General features: G+C 45.8%; 1 protein-coding gene across 5 annotated transcripts in view; it reads right to left on the bottom strand.

Moving 5' to 3' along the window:
• PPP2R3A (protein phosphatase 2 regulatory subunit B''alpha) overlaps nucleotides 1–22,670 on the bottom strand; it is a 52,574-nt gene that overhangs the window by 23,068 nt on the left and 6,836 nt on the right. For 3 of the 5 annotated variants that reach the window (XM_064720876.1, XM_064720874.1, XM_064720875.1), the window contains exons 2-4: nucleotides 14,639–17,058; nucleotides 1,859–2,119; nucleotides 379–482 (exon numbers count right to left, since the gene is read on the bottom strand). In XM_064720876.1, coding sequence (XP_064576946.1) covers nucleotides 379–482; nucleotides 1,859–2,119; nucleotides 14,639–16,615 — 2,342 coding nt within the window. In that variant the 5' untranslated portion in view covers nucleotides 16,616–17,058. Of the gene's footprint in view, nucleotides 1–378; nucleotides 483–1,858; nucleotides 2,120–14,638; nucleotides 17,059–17,350; nucleotides 17,371–22,670 lie in introns of those variants that run through there. The other 2 variants (XM_064720877.1, XM_064720878.1) reach the window with 2 other exon arrangements.

Here is a 22,670-nt window from a genome sequence, read left to right as displayed (position 1 = left end):
CCTCCCCCAGTTCCCCAACGGCATTTGCTTAGTGCAGTCTACAGCAATAAGGCTGGGCACAAATATACCCCAAATGCACAACTACCAGCTCCCTCAGAATAGCTGACATTTCTGGGGAGCTTGTAAATATATTTTATACACTAACTAACTCAAAACATCTTACTATCTATAAAATGACTTCCAAGTTTGTGAATGTCACATGGAAACAAGTGCTCAGAGGGTCTGGGGCGGGGGAAATCTCAAGCTGATGGAGATTTTTAAGCCACTTAAAGAAGAGGAAAATGGCATGAAAAGTCTGGTGGAAAAGAAGGAAAAAATATATTTGTATGGCAGGCTGATGTCTTCTTCCAGAAAGAGTTTTGCATTTGTTGTACTCACTTTCTCCACATGGACACAAAGGAGTGCACAGAGACACGTCCTGTCCTCTCTCCCCCAGATGCATAGAACAGAGGAGCTTTCCAGTAGAGTGGGCAGCCACAGATCTGCAAGGAAAAACCAGGGCAAGGAGGAATACAAGAGCAGTCCCAAGAGGAACCTTTCACCAGATTCACCACTGAGACTTTACACAAGGGAAATAAAGTGGCAATGGCTTTCTGACTCACCTGTCTGCCATTTACTGGTGCCAAGGTTGAGAATTCACACATAACTCTACTTTGTCATGTGCCCTTTCAAGTGGCTGAGAAACACTCCTCCCAGGCTAGGAAAAGGATCTGGACTACTCAAGCTCTGAACTAAGAAGTGGAATGGAGAGACAGGCACCTCCTTCCAGAAGGACACTCACAGCACCTACATCCCCCACCCACCCTAAAACAGGAGGGTCTATTCTCCTCTGGGATAACCTGTCACAGGCAGCAAGGGAAACTCATGTCTAATTACAGACAATTAATGAGTAAATGCCTAAAGGTGAAGTAAATCCCACCCTGCAATTCTCAGTGCAGTGCCTTCCACCCAGCACAGTCCATTATTTCCAACACTGCAAGATCTCAGCAGGGGAACACAAAAATGAAAGCACACATGGGAAGGATTTATTCCAGCCAAAGGACTCCCTGAGCAGCACTTCTGAACCAGCCTCTGCAGAAGCTGCTGGCTCTCAATGGCAGCCCATGAAAGCTTGGAGAGAGCATCATTGCTCTGTTTACAGTGCCAGAGACTCAGGGCAAGCTGATCATCCAGGATGTGTCTGATAAATGCTGGTTTTAGATCAGCAGCACTGTGAACTGCAGCTGAGGGAGAGGGAAAGGGAAGGGACCATCTTGTGTGCTCCACACAAGTGCTGTGTGCTGTGCCCTGAAGGCAGAACTCAGCACCAGCTGCACCACTGGATGTGCTCAGCTCAGGGGCTGGGGGCTCACTGGACATTTCCCCCTTCCACATCCAGGAGCTGGAAGTTGGAAGCTGCTTCCTCACACAACACTGCAATAGCACCTACAGCTCATGCTAGCTGAGCAGGACAGCTACAAAAAGCCACAAAACAGGCAGCTGATACCACCTGAAACCACAGAAGCAGACAAGTTACTGCCTCTGAGTTTCTCAGTCTTCTGGGCACAAATATGAAGGAATAGAGAAACAAAAATGCAATTTGTAGTTGCTAAGAAGTCTTAGAGAACTGCTTCATAAATGAAAGCAAGAACAAACATATCTGATGTGACAATCAGCAAACTGAGCTAATTTTTGTTTACTATTATCTAAATCTAAACAAAAACTTCAGATCAAAAGGAAACTGTTCTTTTTCCCCCTACAACAGCTGTGAGATGGACTGAAACTAAAACAAAGTCTCTCTCCCAAAACTAAAAACCTAAAGAATAGATTCACAGAATCATTAGGGTTGGAAAAAACCTCCAAGACCATCAGTGGTTACCTTTGCAATTTTCCCCATTTCACAGATGTTTGCTTTCCCATCTTCAAACTCTGCAAAGGCCTCTTCAATCCTGGCAATGATTTCCTCATGGTTAGTGCAGACATTGGGGAGTCCTTTAGGGAAGTAGAAACGTGGAATGTTTATGGGCACAGGGGTACTGCTGGAGGCTTTATTCACAGGCAGAGGAGTGCAAGTGCTAACCACAGGCTGCAGGGGGGCTGGGGATGGAGTTCCTGCCTTCTTCTCTTGTTTACTTTGAACCTGAAAGTACAGTGAATAACAAACACGTTTTAACATCATGGTACACGGAGCAGGAAAAAACAGTTTGTGCTTCCAGTGATTAGGAGAAAATTAAAGCCCACCAACAATTAAATTATGGCACAGGGATAAAAATGCATCTTCAATAGGCAATGACAATTTTCTGCATTATTAAGCAGTGTGCATTTAGGATGTCACACCTGCTTTTATGCTATTTCTGAGCATTTTACATATGTAGCTGTGGCTCATGATTTCCTATTGAGTCACTGTGCAACTCAGTGATACCACAAAGGACAATGCTATTTCCTCTCATGCTGGACTTGGTCTTGTCATTCTGCCCCATGAACAACAAACTATCTGCTCTTCAGTATTTCCCCTCTGAACCAGAGCACCCACCCACACAAACAGCTTGCCTAAAGTATGAGCAAAGCTACATTCAAACAAGGACATTTTCTCTCCTTTGGGAGCATAATTAGCTTTGCCAAAGCGCTGCATCAGAGATAAATTAAGAAAATATTTTCAAGACTTCCTTCCCAACTTCAGCAAGCCTTTTATTTTGTGCCCAACTTAAACAGTCCCAGACCTGATTTTGTGGAAGGTACTAAGCACTGGTAAATCAATTTTTCCATCAGGAACTAGGAGCAGCCAGCAGAGTGCCATTAGGCATTCACATGATGTCTTTTCCTCACCCCTCTCCTATCTGTAACAAACATATGGCTGATATGGTGATCCCCACTGGATCCCCTCCCCAGTCAATCTCCAGTTCTAGCTCTACATCACAGGCAGCATTTGTATTTAAGTACACAATGAGACCCTAAAAATTCCCTAAATCAGGGAATTTTTCAGACATGGGAGGGAACATTTTTTAAACTCTGACAAGCAACTACAGTATAAGCTGCAAAATCAGTTGCTGGAATGTGGAAGGATGAGGAATTCCCTGCCCCCCCCCAGGGAGACACTCCTTCTTGGGAAAAGGCAACAGGCTTTCCCACTGCACAATGGTTCCAATACAAGAGTTTTAGTAATATAACAACATATGTGATAAGGCGCAGAAGGCAACAGTCAAGTAAATACAGCTGTGACTTTCAGTTTGTTTATTCTAACTGTTTCAAAACAAAATGGTTTCAGGATAAAGCAGCCAAGCCTGAGTCCACTAAATGCAGAAGAATGTATATGATGAAGTGGCTTTACTTCATTATTTTCCTGAAACTTGGAGCTTTTTTCTTAACACATACTGAATGTCCCAACTAGCCACAGATTTGCTTGCAATGAGGTAACGAAATGAGAATTGTAAAAGCTTCTTTAAGCACTACTTTTACCTGCAGTTTATAACACTTTATAACCCATTCATCAGAGACCCATGGAAGAAGAGAGAGAAGGATTTTCCTCCTCTTCACTGCTCTGCTTCATGGCTTTTTCTTTTAATGGAGATGCTGCAGTATCCCAAATGCTGCTCCATTTCAGGAGCAGGAACACTGGCACACACATCCCACCAGCCAGAACAAACTTTTGTCCTTAACTGCTCTGAATAGAACACATCAACCTGGAGCTTGGGGTTCTTCAATTGTCCTCTACTCTGTCTTGCTACACAAGAAAAGCTGGAGTTGATTTTCAGCCTTCAATATTTCTATCAATACCAGTATTCAGAGTTTGAACAGCTCTTAACCTTTGGAGAGCCAGCCTGATCACCAACCCCTGCTCTCCCTCCTGTCCTCCTCAGACATTGCCCATCTTTGTGTCTGCTCCTGAGTGATGCTGGAGCTCAGAGGGAGCCAGGGAGTTCCTGGGGCTCATGAGGGCTGGGGATGGTGAGCATCAGCCCTGGCCACTCTGTGCCACAGCAGGACAATGCAGGGGATCTGAGGTGGTGGCAGAGGTGAGGCTGGGCAGAGCTGGACACTCACTGCTGGGGGCACAGTTCAGTGGGTTAAATAAAACACAGCCCCTCTCCCAGCTTCCCCCTGCCCTTTCCTCAGCAGAGCCCCAAGAGCAAAGCCCAGAGCCAGTGAATGTGTGTGGGGCCCCAGCTCAGGGGTCACACAAATCCCCACTTCTGCTTCCACCATCTGCTCCCACCCTGCCCTGCCCGGGGTTCTCCAGCCAGGAGCCAGCTCTGCTCAGGAGTTTTCCCTTGCTGGATCCCAGCAGAGGGGAAGTCCCTGCCGGTCTCTCACAGCACCATATTCATACAAACAATGCAAAGCTGGAACAGACATAGAGGTGCCAACTGCAGCCACTTGACTTCTATAATAGGACTTCACATCAGTTTGCTGGAGGCCACTTCTCACAAACAGGTTTATTGCTCCCTAATCTCCTCAGGATATGCAGGCACTCCCGGCTGCCAGCACTGGGAGGAACCAAGAGAAATGACTCAAACTTCATAAAAAGTTCCACAAACCAAGATGTTCTTTCAAAAGACACTGACTCTTCACTGTAACAACGCATCTCCTTCCCTTATAGTACAAGGGAATGATGAAATTGTATTTTTGTTTTCTTGGAAGTTGAAGAGAAGTCCCCAAGCAGAGCACAAGAGCACTGGGCCATTTTCCTCCCCTTCTGCATTTCACACATCCCGACATGGCACACAGCCTGGGCTGCCCATGCTGGAACACAACTCACCCCCTCTGCCCTGGTCTCCACCTCCCAAAAACCCCAGCAACTCCTCTGCCAGGCACTCCCAGAGCCAGCAGTGCTTGGTACCAGCTCACACAGGTCAGGACCACAGAGGATGCTTTGGTTTCCTGATCCACACCCACCACACAAGGCAGAAGGTCAGACTCCTATAGGGAAACCCGGGGAATTCTGCTGGCCTTGGAAGGAGGGAGCCAGTTCAGACCTTCCCTGTAACTCTGACTCACTCACTCCTGCTCAGCCCAAGCCAAACTGGGAGCCAGCACTGCCCAGGGAGAGCTGATTTTCACATTCTGCCTCAGGAATAGAAATACAGTTTCTGAACTTTGTCTTCTCCCTTCTCATCTAAGAAATGAGCTGTTAATGACACAGAGAGAAAAAACCAAGCAGCAACTAGTCCTTGAGGATTTTGTTCCTTAGAACAACCTTACAAATTAATACTCTGGCATGGGTATAACCAGATGCAAACCACTATGGGGACAAGAAGAAGTTAATTACAACTTATTGTGAAAAAAATTTAAGAAAGTGGTATGATGGGAAATTCTGTGGAAATTCCTTGGAAATAAACAGTTTCTTATTACAAAAAATTAGCCTTAAATGCTGCTTGCCTAGCAGAACACACTTCAACAGGGATGTACATTTTCAGAGAGGACAACTAAGAAAGGAAATGACAAATACTCTAATAAACCTTTTGGCTTTGTTACAATAATTAACAGATAAACTTTTTTCTTTCTGTGCTCAAGAGAAAGGTGAGATTAAAGGCCATTTTTAAATACCACTCTGTAGCATTCTGTAATTGACCCTAACTAAAATCTGTCTATCCACTGTATCACTTTTTGCCAGCCATACAATTTATTTACAGACAGACAAAAATAGTGACATCTGTGTTATAAATAAACCAGACAGAACTACAGCCCCATTGTAGCTACACAAACAAAGCACAGACTAAACCTCTGCCATCCCAGCCTGTCTCCCAGGGATGTGCCAGTCCCAGCAGAAAACTCCATGGAAGGAAGCAGCATCACACAAAGTGCTCAGATTCTTTCTGCTCCTTCCTCCTTGTCCCAGGCTCCACCAGGGTCCTAGATAATATATTTACCAGTTTCTTGCTTTATTTCCAAATGGGATAGTGTAATCCTCTTTTCTAGGGTACAGTGACTCAGCCTGGCTTCTCGCAGTCCACAATGCTGACTTCATGTCTCCTTTCATTTTTCATAGTTCCTGTCTTCCTCAAGTCTGATGGTACCTGGACACAAGCCATCCTCAAAGCTCATCAGCTCTCCAGCACTGCTTTGCATCTCTTGCCCAAAACTTTCTCTTCCTTTCCCTCCCCAAAGCCCTTTCCCATCAAGGAACCTTCCTGCTGCCTCTTTCTTACCTATTTCCAAGGACAGCAAGAACAAAGGCTCCAAACATCACAGAGCTATGAGAAAATGCATTTCTGGAGAAAATATTTTCTTCCAGGAAACAAACTCACCAGCAGAAACAAAAGTCAATCACAGCAAAACAAAAATGAAAACAAACTCTACCTAAGCAACTCAGAAACCCAAAAGGATTTAGGTGGGAGTAAGAGTGCTAATTGTAAGGGTGGATCAAGTTCCTCGTGGCCTTACCCAGTGGAGCTTTGCAGAGGCATCACACACCTCCACTGCCCAGTGTGCCCAGAGATCTTGGACAGGGCCCTCAGGAGCAGCTCAGGCTGAGAACCCCTGGCTGAGCAAGAACAGGGCTGGTGGAGGGGACAGGGCTGAGCATGAGCCTGCAGCGAGGGCTGATTACAGATAAGGCCAGTGATGTCCTGGACTGCCCTAGGAGTAAGGCCAGGAAGTTTTTATCTCTGTCTGACACTAGCAAGGCTGCATCTGTGCTCCTGGGACCAGTTTTGGGCCTTCACTTCAAACAAGTGATGGCAAGAGACCAGGCAGAGATGTGAAGGAGGGAAATCACAAAGCTGTGATCAGGATCAGGCAGCAGGAGACACTGAGGGCTGGCCTGGCTACCTGGGGAAGGGAAGCCAAGGGCTGGGCTAAACACAGCCTGCAGCTCTGGGAAATGCAGTTACAGTGGCAATGGAACTGAACTGCAGCTTGGGAGGGCTAGGCTGCAGGACACTGAGGGAAGTACAGCCCGTGAGGGGTCACCAAGAGGGGCTGGGCAAATCCCTATCCTTGGGGAAAGCCAGTGCTGACATGAGCCAGGGTTAGAAATAGTATTCCTACAAGTGAGATGCTGGATAGAGAGCTCCCTTCCTCCCAACACTGCTATGGGAGGCTCTCTGATCCTTCCATAAATAGTTCTGCAAAGGATAAGCACAAGAACAGAAATTTCCAGCTCTTGAGATAGAAGTTTACCAGCACCCTTCTTCCCCTCCTTCCTGGCCAACATCTGAGTGTCCCACAAAGCCAAGAGGTGTTCATTGACCTCTCTTGCTCCCTTATCACCACCTTATCACCTTTCCACCTGCCAGCACTTTTGTTTTCTTACTAGGCCCAGTTACCTCTACTCTCAGCTCATCCCAATCCCAGTACAGCCCCACAAGGCACAACATTTAATGACACCTCACTGCTGCCCCTTGGGAGAGCCCCCATCCCTGCCCTCCACCTCCAGAGCTCCCCTGTCCCTCTGGGAACCCATCTCACCCACGTGGGAAGGCAGCAAACAGAGCTGGCTTTGTGCTGGATGACACCAAACCGTGTCATGAATTAAGGCAGCTCACAGAGAGACCTGTGGGGCCCAGGACAAGAGGAGGGTGACACACGGTGGGAAGGCAGCATGAAAAGAAGAAAAAGACCATCTTTTTTGAACGCTGCAGCATTTCACTTGCCTCGAACCGGCAGCCCCAGTCATTCCCAACGCCTTCAGTACAGAAATCGTTCCTGTTTCTGACCGGGCAGAGGGCTCGTGGACCAAAGGCTCGTCCATTTTCCCAGCTGTTCTACCCGGAGCTCTCGTCCCTCCCCGCAAACCCTACCCGGTTACATCCTCAGTGATCAGGCTATGGAGAGGGAATTGAGCCGCGCTGGGGTTCCTGACAGCCTCTCCCAAGTGCTCGGCCCCGCCCAAGCCATTACTGCACATTATTACCTCATCCAATTCTCCCCCGGGGAGTGAAAAACACACGTTCCACAGATTAACCTCCGAGATGTACTTTAACCTGTCAGCAGAGCGCATGAAAACATGTGCCACAATATGTTTTGGAGCAATTTTAGCACTGTTTCTTAGGAAACAGCTGCACTGCTCCTAATTTCAACTTTTTAACGTCCTCACTGGGTCACTCATTACTTAAATATAGATAAAGCTCAAGATGGGCCAATTTCAGCAAATTGTGAACCCCTAAATCTGGAGTGACTACAAGTCCATTTGGTGTCCTAGCACATCCAATCTTTTGTCAGTTGTTCCAGAGAGCGAGTGCAGCAGCTGGGATTTACCAGAAACGCAGTTGTGATACAATTTCCACTTCCTTGGCTACACCTCTGTGATCTTCAGGGTTTTTTCCAGACTAAATGATTCTATTATCTCCTTCAGCCACAGCCCAGGGAGGGTAGGAAACAGCACAAAGAAGCACCTTGGGATGGTAAAATCATAAAAACCAAAGCCAGGTAGGCTGCTCTGCAGAGATATGCACAGTTCACAGCAGACAGCAGAACCTCGTGGTTCTTCCAACATGCAACAACAAACATTCAGAGCAACAACACAAAAAATCCCACAGAAATACTTAAGTCTTACAATACTTCTCCCCATTATTAAATCACTGCCCTTGCTGTTAATTTCCCCCCTTGTTTACGAAGACATTTTAACTCTGCAATCTAAGCCTGGAAGGTTTATTTTTAAACCTGCTGGTATCTAGCTGCAAATAACTTTCTGCAAATAGACACGCCTTGAGGGGACACAGATTGATTCTGTGATCCAATAAAAAAAATACAAAAAAAAAAAAAGATAAAGAAATGCCAAGTGTCCAAACCTGGGCCTGCTGGAAGGCCTTGAGGCGCCTCTTGAAGCGAGATGGAAGCACAAAGTCACAGCCCTTGGCAAGGAAAGCTAGCTCCCCTCCCAGATCTGGGTCCCTCCGCAGAGAACTCTCCTTGATCATCATCCTGGGCAGCTCCTAAGCAGATGTTGACCTTGCCAGCAGGGCCACGGGCACTCTGGAGGAGACCACGGCAAGACCAGCACGTTGCTCTCTTGGGTTTGATTTTTTACAGGCAAGAAATGACAAATGGCTTCAACACATTATGTCTTCTCTCTCTTCACAAGGATAACATCTAGCAATTTAATCTCACTCCTGAAGCCAGAGTTGCCTACTTGAACCAATATTCAAAGTGTCTTTCAGTACCACCAGGATCTTCTGCCTTCTTGTAATACTTTAATTGAGAAACATGATCTACAAGTGAATCTATTTCCCTGCTGGCTACATGACAGACAATCTGTCCTTGGCTTGTAATAGGCCAGGGGTGACATGAGAAAGGAAGCACCCACCACCACTACCACGAGCTCTAAAATTAGATGCCCTGCAGAAGTGGCTAAATATACCATCTTCCCCAATAGTTCTACTTGTGTGCTCCAGTGCTGAGACCTGAGGGGCACCTCTGGGTCAGTCAGGCTCAGCTAGAGTTAAAGCAGGCCAGCCAAGGGCCCTGCCTGTGGGATGGCAGTGCTTTGAGGTCCCTGCTGCTGAGGTGGTGAAGCACAGGAGCAGCATTAGTTCCCACTCTCAACTGAAAGCTGTAATTTTCAAAAAACATCATTTTTTCCTTCTTGCTGGAAAAAGCAAATCATCTAGCTCCTTTATTGCCAAGCAAGCACATAAGGATGATCTTGGATAATAAGCTCAGTCATTCCCAAGCAGCCCTTAAGAAAACAGTTTCCTAAAGACATCAAAATGCATCATTCTGGTTATTCACTTTCCCCATAGCTCTCATGAGGCCAAGGCAAAGCAATTCTCAGAGGACAATAGTCTACTTTTCCTCTGCACAACTTGAAGCAAGCAGACTTCAAACCCTGCTCTAACTTTGTCTAGGCTTGTCAGAAGTGTGTTCTCCTTCTCTTATCATGAGAAAGGTGCTGAACAAGGGCCTAAGTCCAATTCTTCCCACACAAAAGAGTCCCATGGAGTGCTTCCCCTACCTGACTGTAAAACATGAGCTGCTCTGCCAGGATGCTGTCTAAGTTCAGTAGCACAGAAAAACAGCCAATTTCAAGCTAGTAGGGCTTGCTCTCATCGAGATATTGTATTTGAAATGCACAGATCTCAGTGAGGCTCACAACAGAAAGCTTGTATTGGACATGTGCCTCTGATGTCTTTTCTTGGGCTCCTGTAGTTAACATGAAGTCCAAATGAGTACAAAGCCTAAGAGTGACACAGAGGATGGGGATGAAAAAATAACCTCCAGAAAGGAAAGGGCAGGCAGGAATGTTTGAAGAGGAACTGCCACCAAAGAAAGGATACACAGATCCATATGCAACACATTTGGAACAAATTTGGTTTTTTTTACTCTGACAATTTTTTTCTAAAGATTAAGGCAACACCTAAAGAGCCCATGAGGCTGCAGTGCACTGGGAGTGCTGCAGATCTCATGCAGCAGCATGTCAGGAGGTGATTTATTGTAAATCATCTGTGGCAAGTGATGAATTAGCTCATGTTCTGCTTACAGCCTGCAGAGGAAATGAAGCCCAAGGAACCTCTGTGACCTCCAGCTGCATCCAGACCAGCCACAGAGACCTTTACAGATACATGCATTAAAGAGACACACTGATCTGCAACCACTAGCTTCTCCTTTAAAAAAACAGCACAGACAAATACTTTTCATGCTCAAATTAACAAATCACAAAGGATCTCAAAAGTCTGGGAGGTTTTCACTGCTAACCTGAAAAAAAGCAAGTAATCCAGAGGCAAGGCTCATTGTGCCTGTATTCCAATGTTTTGGAATAGGTTTCTAACATGCTACTTCCTATCCTCAAAACACACAAGGTGGGTATAAATAAAGATATAAATATACAGTACTATGAGAAATCAACAGTAAGAGAATCTTGTTTTAACAGCTTCAAAGTCAGCTGGAAAAAACCCACAGCAGCAAAGTGTGGTCTCAACAGCCAGACCAAGTGCACAAACCACAACCCCAGCAATCCCTAATTGCTGTAGGTGACCCAGGTTAAAGGTGAGAGATGCCAGACTCCTGCTAGCTGCCTTTCATTCTGAGATACTTTAGATTCACTTAGATTTGTTTTTATTTCAGTAACTGTTACCCACAGAAAAAAAAAGCCCATAGTTATTCACTGTTTGTGTTGAGAAGTAATGAATAATTGATGTTTGAAAGGAGTGCAGATTGTGTGTATAGCTTAAGTGACAGATATTATCAATATCTGACCAAAACAATTTTTAACATATATAAGATGAAAGTTGATTTTCCAGAGAGTTTTACATTACATTTTAGGCACCCTTTGAGAATACAGAATTATTTCAGAACAAAGTTAAAGTTACTGTGACATTATAGAAGCCATTTTTTGCAATTAATCACCCCATACAAGATCCTTGAAAAGAAAATCATTACATTTGCAAAACAAAGAAGGGCACAAAATTATGAAGAATTACAAGTTGCAAGGTCAACCTTGGCTTTCCATGATTCAGAAACAGTTAACTCCACTCAGAGCCTTCTTAGGGCCCCCTGATTTAAGCACACAGCACAGACATTTTGATACAAAGCAGCAAAGTGTGTGGCCTTGAGATGGAGTTTCAGGGCACAGGGAGTTAAGAACCTTCTGAGAGCCCCAGAAACACCCACCCCATCAGTCAGGCATCAGGAGAGGCAGAATTAAACAGACACTGCCTAGAGCCCACCCAGGGGAAATGTGGGAACAGGGATCAGCTCTGGACACTTCACTCAAGGCTCTACCACCTGAGATACAGCAGGGTTAGAAAGGTGGTCTCACCAACCCACAGCCCCTCTGCTCCCAGATCCACAGTCCCCGGCCAGAAATGGTTGGATCACCCATCTGACATTAGCCTGAGCTATTCCACTCACTAAGATGACAGAAAATAAGTTTGAACTTTTATACAAGCAGCAAAGTCAGTAAAGAGAAGTTTTCAGAACAATACAACAGGAACTAGAGGCATGGAGGAGAGAGAAATGGGAAGCAGAACTGCTCTTTCTGGCTCACTACAACACAAGTAATCCTTTTGAGGAGATACACAACTGTGGAGGGACAAAAACCAAAAGTCTCTTTGTATCAAAGCCTGGCCTTGACCTCTGCTCCCAAAATTATTCATAAGCTTTATTCAATAGCTCCTAAAATACAACACATGAGCAGAACATGCAGCAGAGCCCTGCAGCACTCACTTGATTCTGAAAACTGAAGGACCACGTTGCTTACAGACTTTTCTAGGGTTCTTTCACTAGAGCACCCCTCCAAACAGTAGCCTGAATTTACTTTGTCAAATCAGCCAACCTGTACAGGTGGCAGACCAAGGACAGAAGTTACAGTCAAAAACATCCACCACTGACTTCTCCAAGGACTTTGCCTGTGACATCTCCCTCAAAGGCAGCATCTTCACCTTCCAACACACCCCAACACTCAGCATTTCTGCAGGTCAGCCCAGAGCATCCCCACAGCCCCATCTCCACCTTCTTCATTGCCCACTGGTTCCAGTTCCCCCCAGTTCCCCCAAACCTGCTGGTCAATCCAGCCCTCTTCACTACAGACAAAAATACAGATAACACCAGGGGCTTACTGACCTCTAAAAGGCAACTGCATTCTTCTCACTGAATGACTTTTTTCAAAGCCAACATACTAAAAAATCAGCTTAAGAAAGGCACAGAGAACAGGAAATCCCAAAACAAATAGTTCAGAGGTTTAGAGATAAGCAATGGAAAACTGGAGCTCAGAATGGGAAATGTTGGACAGTCTGAAAGTATGCAATGCTTCCTGGCCTGCCCAAGAGAAGTGTGATGCCCCTACTCTGTGCTCTGCAAAACTGATGCACTTCTTGAGTATTCATTTCCTAGCTTCTAAATATTTGGGGTTTGAAGATGAAGAGGCAAGCAATCCTTTTGTTCTCTGTGGAGGATCATAACTGGGTTTATGATAAAGAGGAAGTCTGTTGCTGATATAAATTAGCACAGATTTAACAGATAGGCCAGCTGAGCCAGAGAACAGTCTGCACTGAAGGATTCTCCCTCTCCTTTTTCATTGCTTAGCATTTGAGGATATTAAATCTGTCACAAGCTTCACAAACAAAAGGTGTGCTGTGCTGTCACCAGTCTGAGAGCTCTGAGGTTTCTGCATGTGTGCCCAACTATTTGATAACAGTTTTATGAGCCCTAAGAAAATACAACAAATACTTGGCATAATTGAGGCACACATGCAATACCAAGTGAGAATCCACATGCAGCTTCAATTACATCCAGAGTGGAATAGGGATGTGTTCCCCCGGTGCTACACCTAGCAAAGGACACATCTGTGCCACAAATAACAGCAAACCCCAGTGCCTTGTGCCCACTGCTGAAGGACCAGCTCTGCTCCCCAAACACCTCTTGTCTCCCAGGGCCTGGTTCTGGGCACCTGCACACGGCAGGAGCTCAGTGACTGCACAGAGGAGCCCATGTCCATAGAAGGCAGGCTGGGAGCAAACTAACACAGCCAGGTGGGATCAGGGGAGCAAAACCTGCCAAGGCACCACACTGAGGAGCCACTTGGCACCATAAATGCATCCCATTGTCAAGCATTACATAAAATCTGCCACAAAGCCACTGTCACACTTCATCAAACACATTTTTGTTTGAACTCACGAGCAGAAAATTTTGTAAAATAATGTACAAGGCAAGATTACAAGGGATTACTTTAGAGATTTTGGAGCTGTTTAATTCTACACTCTCTGAGGAAAAAGATTCTTTCCCTTGCTGGAAATATCAGAATTCCATTTTCTGTAAGCAAAGTTTCCCAGAGCAACAACAGAAACTCTTGGAGAGCCTGATCTAAAAGGATCTCAGTGCCTTCATGTAGGGTAAGACACAACCCATGCACTCTTTTTCAGAACTGCATCAAATTTTGGGCTAAAGTGGCCAGTTCTGAAAACATGAACATTTAGCTCCAACTGGAAGAAGCTGTGAAAGTTCATTTATAACCTGGGCACTTCTCCAGTGCCTATGTAGAAGGGGGAAATTGATGTCCTCTCTAGAGTTACTGCCTACTTAGAAGTATGGTAACAAGTTTTCTTGAGATTTGGCAGTTGTTAGCAAACAAAAAGCACTGAGTGCTCGACAGACAGCCCTGGCTTCCCTCCAAAGCAGGCTCCCACCAAGACCCTTTTTCCTAGGAAAGCCTGCTCCCCATCTGAGATACAAGCAATGCAGACTCCATATGATTCCATGCACTGGGGACAGGGAAAGCAAAACTAAATCTTCTGAGATTCTGGCCTTTCTCCCATGGAGGACTGGTCCCTTTAGGAGCCAGTGATGATGAGGACAAGAAAGGCTGCTCAGAGATGGGAAAGGGAGAGGTGGAAGAATCAGGTCTCACTGAACTGCTGAGAGGCAGTCCAATACTTGGTCCCAGAAATAAAGTAATTATTTATACTTATTAAAGTAATTATTACTACACCCTATTAAAAGGGACCCATTTAAACCACAAGCAAACAGTCTACAGGAGCACCTGCAGGAAAGGATCAAGCTCAAAGGTGAAACTCCAGGTCAGGACCTATTTTATTTTCTCATGGGTTTCAGTTTCCTTTTTTTGTTTGTATTTAAATAAAGGCTACATTTCTGCCAGGTTGAACACATTATTCCACACTGCAGCATTCAAAGCACAATGCATCACTTAGATATAATTCCCCACACTCCCCCACATTTTCCCATGTTTGTTTTCCTCACTATCCCATCAAAAGTTTTGTTCTCTTACCTTTATTACTTCTGGGGCCTGCTGAATTGAAGCTGGAACAGAGTCTCTGGAGGCAGCCCCAGCATGGCTTTTTTGCCCTGCAAGCAGGGACTGTGAAGGAGTTGCTAAAGTTTCCTGGAGAATTTGCATCACTTCCCTCTCCTTAGACAAACTTCCCTTGCCAGTCTGGAATTCCACCAGCTCCTGGGCAAAGTCCTCAATGCTTCCCAGGATACGCAGTAGAAGGGCTTTGTCATCCTCTTCCATTTTATGACCATTGGTTTCCATGATTTTTGACAGAGAAGAAGGGGGATCAGCAGGTTTACTTTTGGGCTCCAGAGGCAGAGGTGGAGCCTGCCTACCCTGCCTGCCAGGCACCTGCAGTGAGGCAGGCTCGCCCTCCTTCCCACAGGGTTCCCTCAGAGTATTCTGCATTTTCTGGGAGAAGTTCTCCAAGTCCAGCAGCAGTTTGTCTATCTCCTCCTTGTCCACCCTGCTGCATGTCTGGGCTCCTTTGGGGACAGCAGCTTGGGCACCACCCAGCACAGGCTCTGACACTGGTTTTAAAGGAGCAGTTTGCCCGGGAGCATCTCCCACCCTGGCCCGCTGTGCTTTAGCATCAGCAGCAGGGTCTGAAGCAGCAGCTCGCTGGTAGCTGTGCTCCAGGCTCTGCCAGCCCCCCCTCTGCTCTGCCTTCCTCTCTGTCCCTGCTGTTCTGTCCCCATCACACTCCTCCTCGATGTACAGTGCCTCGGTGGCAGCTGGGCCATCGCAGGGGCTCGGGGCTGGTGCCTGAGGTAGAGCATCTTTCACAGCTCTGCTCTCTGCAGGGCCAGCGGGCAGGGAGCTGCAGCTGAAGCTCACAGAACCTGTCTGGATGGACTGGGAGGTGCTTGTCACCTCACCCTGACCTGGCAGAGCGAGAGGAACTGCACTTGAGGATGGCAGCTGAATGATATCTTCATACCTGGGAGGCTGCTCATCACCAAACACCGGGGGAAAGGGAGTTTGCTGCAAGCCATGGAAACAGTTCATCAGCTCTGCCCAGTCACTGGCTTCCCTCTGCCCCGCTGTCCTCAGCTCAAAGGGCAGCTTTTTCAGGTAGGAGGAAAATCTTGTCATCAGATTCATGTATATCCTCTCTGAGTTAGCCAGGGGATCATTGCTGCTCCCTCCACCAACAACATCTGCAGATTTCTTCTTGATGCAGTGCTTGATTATGTCCGTGCACTTTTTCAGATCCTCTGAGCACTTGAGCAGGATGTCCAGGCACACCTTAATATCCCCACCAGAAGAACCATCTAGCTTGTGCTTTTCTAAAATCTGGGTAATGATGTTTTCTTCTGGGAAGGAATGAGGGCAGAAGGGAACCACAGGACTTATGGTGACTTCTGGAGCATCGCTGCTCTCCTGCCATTTCTCCCCAGGTGAGGGGCTCTGCAAAAAGCCACATGGAGGGCAGTTCTCATCATTGTTAAAGTGCCCATAAATCAAGTCAAAATCAAAGGATCGTCTGCTGAAAGATTCTGACCGAACTTTCCTTCCCTTTCTGTAGGCCACGTGACTGGAAGAGTTTTTGAGCTTTTCAAAGGAGAATTCCTTTATTTTACCACTGGCAAGGTTTATTGCCTCACCAGTAATGTCTTTTAAACTGCTGGAAGCTTGCACTGAAAAGCCCTTCTTGATTCTTGGATTATTTGGGAGGATTTGGTGATAGTCCTCATTTCCAGCCAAGGCAAGACCACTTTCAGGAACAGGAATTTTATGGTCCAGGTTGGCATCCTGGACGCTGAGCTCTGCACAGACACTGTGGTGAGCTACCATGCAGGTGAGTCCCTGTCTGAGGAGCTGGCAGGAGCCTGTGCAGTAGTGCACAGTGTGCTGGGAGTGCTGCTCCACCAGCACACTGCTGTAGCAGTTCACTGAGGTCACCATCAGCCTGTAGCTCGCTGCCATAGCACACACCACGCTGGAAAGTGAGGCTGCAAAACTCACCATGAACTTCACAGGGAAAAGCTCACTTTTCACAGCCACACCAGATTGGATGAAAACATTCAAATGTCAATTGGAAACATCCAAACTGTGTGAAGAGCTACTGCCTTGGAAAGCCCTGGAGAAGTCTGGAGTGGTTTCAGCAGTGTTACAACAACCAGTGCAACTTGCATATGGTTTAGCTTAAGGCACCTCGATGCTCACATTCCATGCTCAGCAGAGATGCAGCACGAGCTGCTCCATTTCCAATGGTCCAGGGAGCTTCTCCAGCAGAGGCCATAAAATCCAGTCAGTTTTAAGGCAGAAGTGACAAGTCAGCAATTTCTGTTTGACCCTTTTTCTCTGTTTTTGGGTGGGTCAGTAAAAGGTCGATAATCCAGTAGCATGTGCAGAGAAAAAATCCGCAGTGTACTTGGGAGATTCCTCTCTCACACTGGTGACACAGGTCCCTGCAACAGAAATAAAGGTGACAGTCATTATGATTGCCATGTACTGTGCAGCCTTGTCTACTACCAAACATCTGGCAGCAGACAGAACAACCAGCACACAGGCCTGCACAGAACAGAGCAGGCTGATAGTCTTCTTTCACTCAGATCTACCATATAAGAGCAGTGCTGAAGAGCTGGCCTATATTTATACACAGGCTGTCTGTGTGCTGCCATTTTAACAGCTCTATTTTAGCCACTCATTAATTTTTTTCAGACTTGCTTTTTTTCCTCTCCAGACGGAGCAAAACATTACCTTTAATTCTAATGGAGCAAAACATTTTGATCCTGTTGTGAATTTCTGCCTTTTGTTTTCCAAGGCTCTAAAGATAAGGCAAAGGGCAGTAGAGAAAAGCACTTTCAGGATTTCCAAGCTCTCTGGATTAGAAAAAGCTGCAAAAAGCCTGCAGCAAAGTAGCTGAATGCCTCTAAGAATGCAGTCTTTAGTAAAGGCCACGTTGGCCTCCATTAGCCTTTCACCAAGGTCTCTGGGACCATAGCAATATATTTTAAGGAGGAATAACTGTTGCTCTTACAATCCATAAATAGCAGCGTATTTAATGCAGTAAGTCCACTGCTGTAGACATTGAGGATAGTAACATTTGTATAAAGGTTAAGCCTATGAAAACTAGGAATTGAGTGTTTTACACTTGGCACAGTCATTTCCAGCTGCATTTCCTATCATAATAGTCAGAAGTGCACCATAAAAAAGCTCAAAAGCTGTTTAACTTTGTTATGAAAAAAAAGCAAATCTCAGATTTAAGGGTCTTGAATTTTAGACATTGCCTCATCTTTCTTTAATACGTGAACAAGCAAATGAAAACACCCCAGTGAAATTCTGAGCACCCTCTATTCCTGTACAAACAGAAATCTATTTAATAAAACATTATTATATCACCCAGCTAAGTCACTCCACAGCACGGGTTTATTTTGGTTTCTTCAAAGGCAAATATCCAGCACTGCAAAAGGCCAGGCCTGCACCTGATGAAAGCACTGCCCTCCCCACGGTTCCATCCCATAGCTTAGCTCAAAGCCTGGACAAACACAGCCCACACAAGGCAAGTCCCCTAACAGTCTGCTGCTGTTGTAATTACCCACTGGGGAGAGCACAAGTCTAAATGTTCACATTTTTTTCATATTTTAAAGCCTTCATTTAAAATTGAGAAGCACTGATTCAGGAATGTTCAATGGAGTTTGTGATGTGCCACGTCTGCTCACTGCAGCTATGTGCAGTGGCACAGGTAAAGAACCCTTCCCACTTGGTTCTTTGGATTATATAAGGCTTTGAAAACATTGCATTCAGGACAAAGAGCTAACTGCCATGCTGGGCTCTGTAACAGGCTGCCACCTGCCCATCCCAGCTGCAGGCCAAGCAGCTCCTCCTGTCCCAGCCTGCCCCCTCCACACCCACTGGCACTGTCCCAAAGCCCCTCCGGCACGGGAGGGCCCTCCCGAGGGATGGGCAGAGGTATGAGGTGTGCCCCTTGCCAGGGAACAGCAGTGCTGCCAGCTGTGCCCCTTGCCAGGGAACAGCAGTGGTGCCAGCTGTGCCCCTTCCCCAGAGAACAGCAGTGCTGCCAGCTGTGCCCCTTCTCCTTGGATGAGCCATGGTACCAGCTGTGCCCCTTGCCAGGGAACAGCAGTGCTGCCAGCTGTGCCCCTTCCCCTTGGATGAGCCATGGTGCCAGCTGTGCCCCTTGCCAGGGAACAGCAGTGGTGCCAGCTGTGCCCCTTGCCCTGGGACAAGCACAGGTACCAGGTGTGCCCAGGCACTGCAGTGAGTCAAGGTGCTGCTGGAGAAAGGGCATGCACAGAACCCTTTTCACACCCCGCGGTGCTCAGAGCATCACTCACAAAGCCAGGGCACTTCACTCACTCCCCTCAGGCTTCACTGCCTCCTGTGCTGAACCCTCTGCTGAATCACAGCCACAGTTCAACAGGGGCTGTGGGCTCCCCAATGCCTGCATGGGCTCTGTCAGGAAACCCAGGCCAGGCCTCCAAAAAGTCCACTGATCCATGGACTCCCTTCAACACATCAGGGTAAGAGGTCTGCTGCTTTTCCTTTTCTCAGCCTCCATCAACTTCAAACAAGCCTTCTGGCATTTCCTGAAATGGCTGCTATATAATTTTTAAAGAAAGGAGAGGCCTTCAGGACAGCAGGTTTGATGAAGAGTTAATATTGCCTCTCAAAAAGCACAGGACATCCCGAGGGCTCCTTCCTCCCTCTGTGTCACACACAGCAAGGACAGACTGGTCTTTTAGCAGCAAAGAACAGTTTGGGTTTATACCTAATTTGGGCAATAATTACATCTTGATTAAGTTATTTCTTAATTAGAGTAATAATGGATTACTCACTGTCTCCTCCCCTGTCACTCCAGGGTAGTTTCCTCCCACCACTGACTAAGCTGGTTTCTCTAATTCTTTAAGCCACCTTCAAGCAATGAAGTTTCTATGTCTGTTAAGGTTATTCCTCCAAGGAAAAGGTCTCCTAGATTACCAACATAAATGGACTCTCTCTTTTTTTTTTTTTGTTCAACCTTGTATTGCCAGCTGTGCCCAATAACAATTTTAGGTGTTTATGCAATGATTGCTGCAGTCTCTAATTCCTTTCCAGTTTGCCTGTATTCCTCTGGTACTATCACAAACCGACACAATGCAAACATAAATCTGCCAGGCCAACACAAGGATTGCTGCCTCCTGCCTCTGCTGTCAGCACCTTTTACTGCTGCATCTGAGGAGGAAGTAATCAAACAATCAATACAAAACCCCAATATCCTCTTTCCTACCACACTAACTAACGTCGTTTCAGTAATTATTTACTAATTGCTTTATTATCACTGTCTGCAGAAACATGCTCAGCTTATTCAAGGGCTGGAGCAGCACAAATCCTTACAGACACAGAGTAGAAATTTCTCTCCTTCCCCAAGGTAGGACATGCTCAGCTTGCAGCTTTACTTGAATGTGATCCCCTGAACATGATCCAGCATGCAAACCCAGGCAGGACAAAGCCTGAGAGAGGAGTATCCCTGTTCTCAGATCTGGGAACACAGCCTCAAGCTGAGCTTCAGTTGTGACTAAAACCTACTATTTATAAGCAGAATGAAAAGCCCAAATGCATCAAGAAACTTTCCTACTTGGCTCTTTCCAGACTGCAACTTCATTCCAGTTTGACTCTAGAGCAGCCCCCAGCTCAGAACCACTGCAGAAATTCTGTAACTAGGATTGCTGCCATGAAACCAGCCCAGCCCTGGGGACACAGGACTGGCTCCACAACACAAACTGTGAATGAATAGTGCTTCTTGTGCGACTGCAGAATAATGCTTTATGTCTGTCCTATCTCTGCAAGATGACATGAATTACTTTGCAAAGGAAAAAATTATTGCAGATACTAATTATATAAAAGGTTATTCCACAAGACACACAAGAAATTCTATTCATGCAAAGATTATGCAGAAGTTAAAGAATTCAACAATGACAAGCTGTTCAGACTGGGACTGTCAGCCAGCACTTGCAAACTGAAGTTTAGAAAGCTACAGGACAGGGCTCCAATGCCTCTCACGGTCTCTAACTCACCAAAACCCTTATCTGCAGCACTGGCAGCAGGAGCTAGAAGCCACCATAACACAGTATTGATTCAGCCAGCCTTCCTGCACCAGGACATGGCCTGAGCATCACTGTGGAGCTGCCTGTTTCCAGTGGAAGGTGTGGTAGGACCAACCCTCCAGTTTGGTATTCTTGCAAAAGAAAACAAAGACAGGACAACTGCTTTGTCATTTGGACAGTCACCAGTACAGCCTCAGGTGTATCACCATGCCTGTGCAATCAGGTGTCAGGTCTTACCCCCTTAGAAGGGCTTGTGGTACCAAAAAGCAGCATTTAACTGTATCTTCTTATTTAGAAATGATTGGGTTTTGTTTAGAATTTACCGAGCAAAGCAGATTTGGGAGCAAGCTATATGGACTATAGAAGAAAAAAAGCAGACAAACAACAAAGTAATGTTTCTTTCCAAGAAATTTTTGTTACAAATCCAGTTCTGATGAATTAAGAGGAAATTTAACAGCCAGACACTTAATAAATTATTTTGGATCACAAAGGAACTGATTAACAACTTGCCATCACTTGCACAACTTTTTGCTTCTCAAAAAAGAGCAGGGGATTAAAATGAGTAACTTCTCTTGCTATGCTGAAGAAGTCCAGAAGAAAAAAAAAATCTGAGTTGTTCCTCTGTCCTGTAATTCTTATATATTTACAGCTTATAATAGTTTGATATACTTAGTGGCAACAGAACTATTTTGCATGTAGGACTTAGGCGGGAAGTGCAGTTTTTCAGCCCTCAGGACCAGCAGAAATTTGATGCACGTGCACACATTTCAGGGACAGGAAAAGAAACCACTCACAGCTGCACCTGCACAGTTTGGGGATTACAGGGGCTCACACCACTGACACTGGCCCTGCAACCTGAACCTTTAGAATCTTTATTTCTGAAAGGTTTTAGCTCCAAGCTATTTCATGTTTTAGAAACTGCAACAAACTGTGATGGCCACAAATCCCAGCTTGCATCATAACCCTGGTTAGAGGACCTGACCTACTCAAATAAGCACTTCTATTTGAACCAGGGGACACTTCCTCACATTCTCAAGTGCTTCAGTATTTAATTATACACATTCTAGAAAAAAGGTCATCATTTCCAATTGAAGTATGTTCAACATCAGGTTCCACAAACAGCTATCCCACTTTCTTACGCTAAATTAAAAGAGTTTTCAGGAAGACAAATTTCCTCGCCTACAAGTACAATCAAATCACCTCTTAGCATTTTCCAGGAGTGCCAGAGTCTGAGAGCTATCCTCAGTCATTGCTATAAATCTTTGAGTTCTGTCTGTAACTTGCCATTGTTCTCACAAAACCATGGCAGAGATGGGATTCGTCTCACCTACACAGCCATGAAGTGCTTGGAGCTGTCTGTAGGCATTGCAGATAGAGGGGCACCTCAAAAACAAAGATCACCCCACTGAGTTGAACAATCTAGTTTTGAGATGAGTTACATTAGATGAATCCCATCCTTCAGGATGACACAAGAACACAGGAAAAACCACTTCTGTCTCCAACAGAGGTTAAATGGCAATGCTCAAGGGGCAGGATTAGACATACTGTATTTCCTAGGAGTATTCTCCTGGCCTCCAACTGCTCCCAGTTCATGAGAACTCTGAAGCTGGATGTGGTCTGTGTGTCCTTACTAACCTTTGAAGGATTTCTCTCCTATTTCTTCCATGATCACCCCTGAATTGAACAAAAACTTTTTGCATCTTGAGCATCTTTTGACAAGACTTGCTACCATCCACCACCCCTTTCCACCCTGCCACTCACCAGCTTCAGTATGCCAAGATCTTTTACTGAGACACTGCACAATCACTACATCTCCATGCACACTGTTCTGTAAATTCCCAAATTTACAGAACTCCATGGCATCCCTCTGCCTTCTCTTTCCCTTCTCTCTGCTTACTCAGTTCTCCCAGTGCAGAAGCCACTTTGCACCTTTAAGCATTCCCACTGTCCCTCTCATAAACTTTTCTGGTTCA

The sequence above is a fragment of the Zonotrichia leucophrys genome, chromosome 9, assembly GCF_028769735.1.
Source record: "Zonotrichia leucophrys gambelii isolate GWCS_2022_RI chromosome 9, RI_Zleu_2.0, whole genome shotgun sequence".
In the NCBI taxonomy this organism is placed as follows: Eukaryota; Metazoa; Chordata; class Aves; order Passeriformes; family Passerellidae; genus Zonotrichia; species Zonotrichia leucophrys.
Note: the sequence above shows the minus strand (reverse complement) of the source record. Positions and strands in the feature narration are given on the sequence as shown.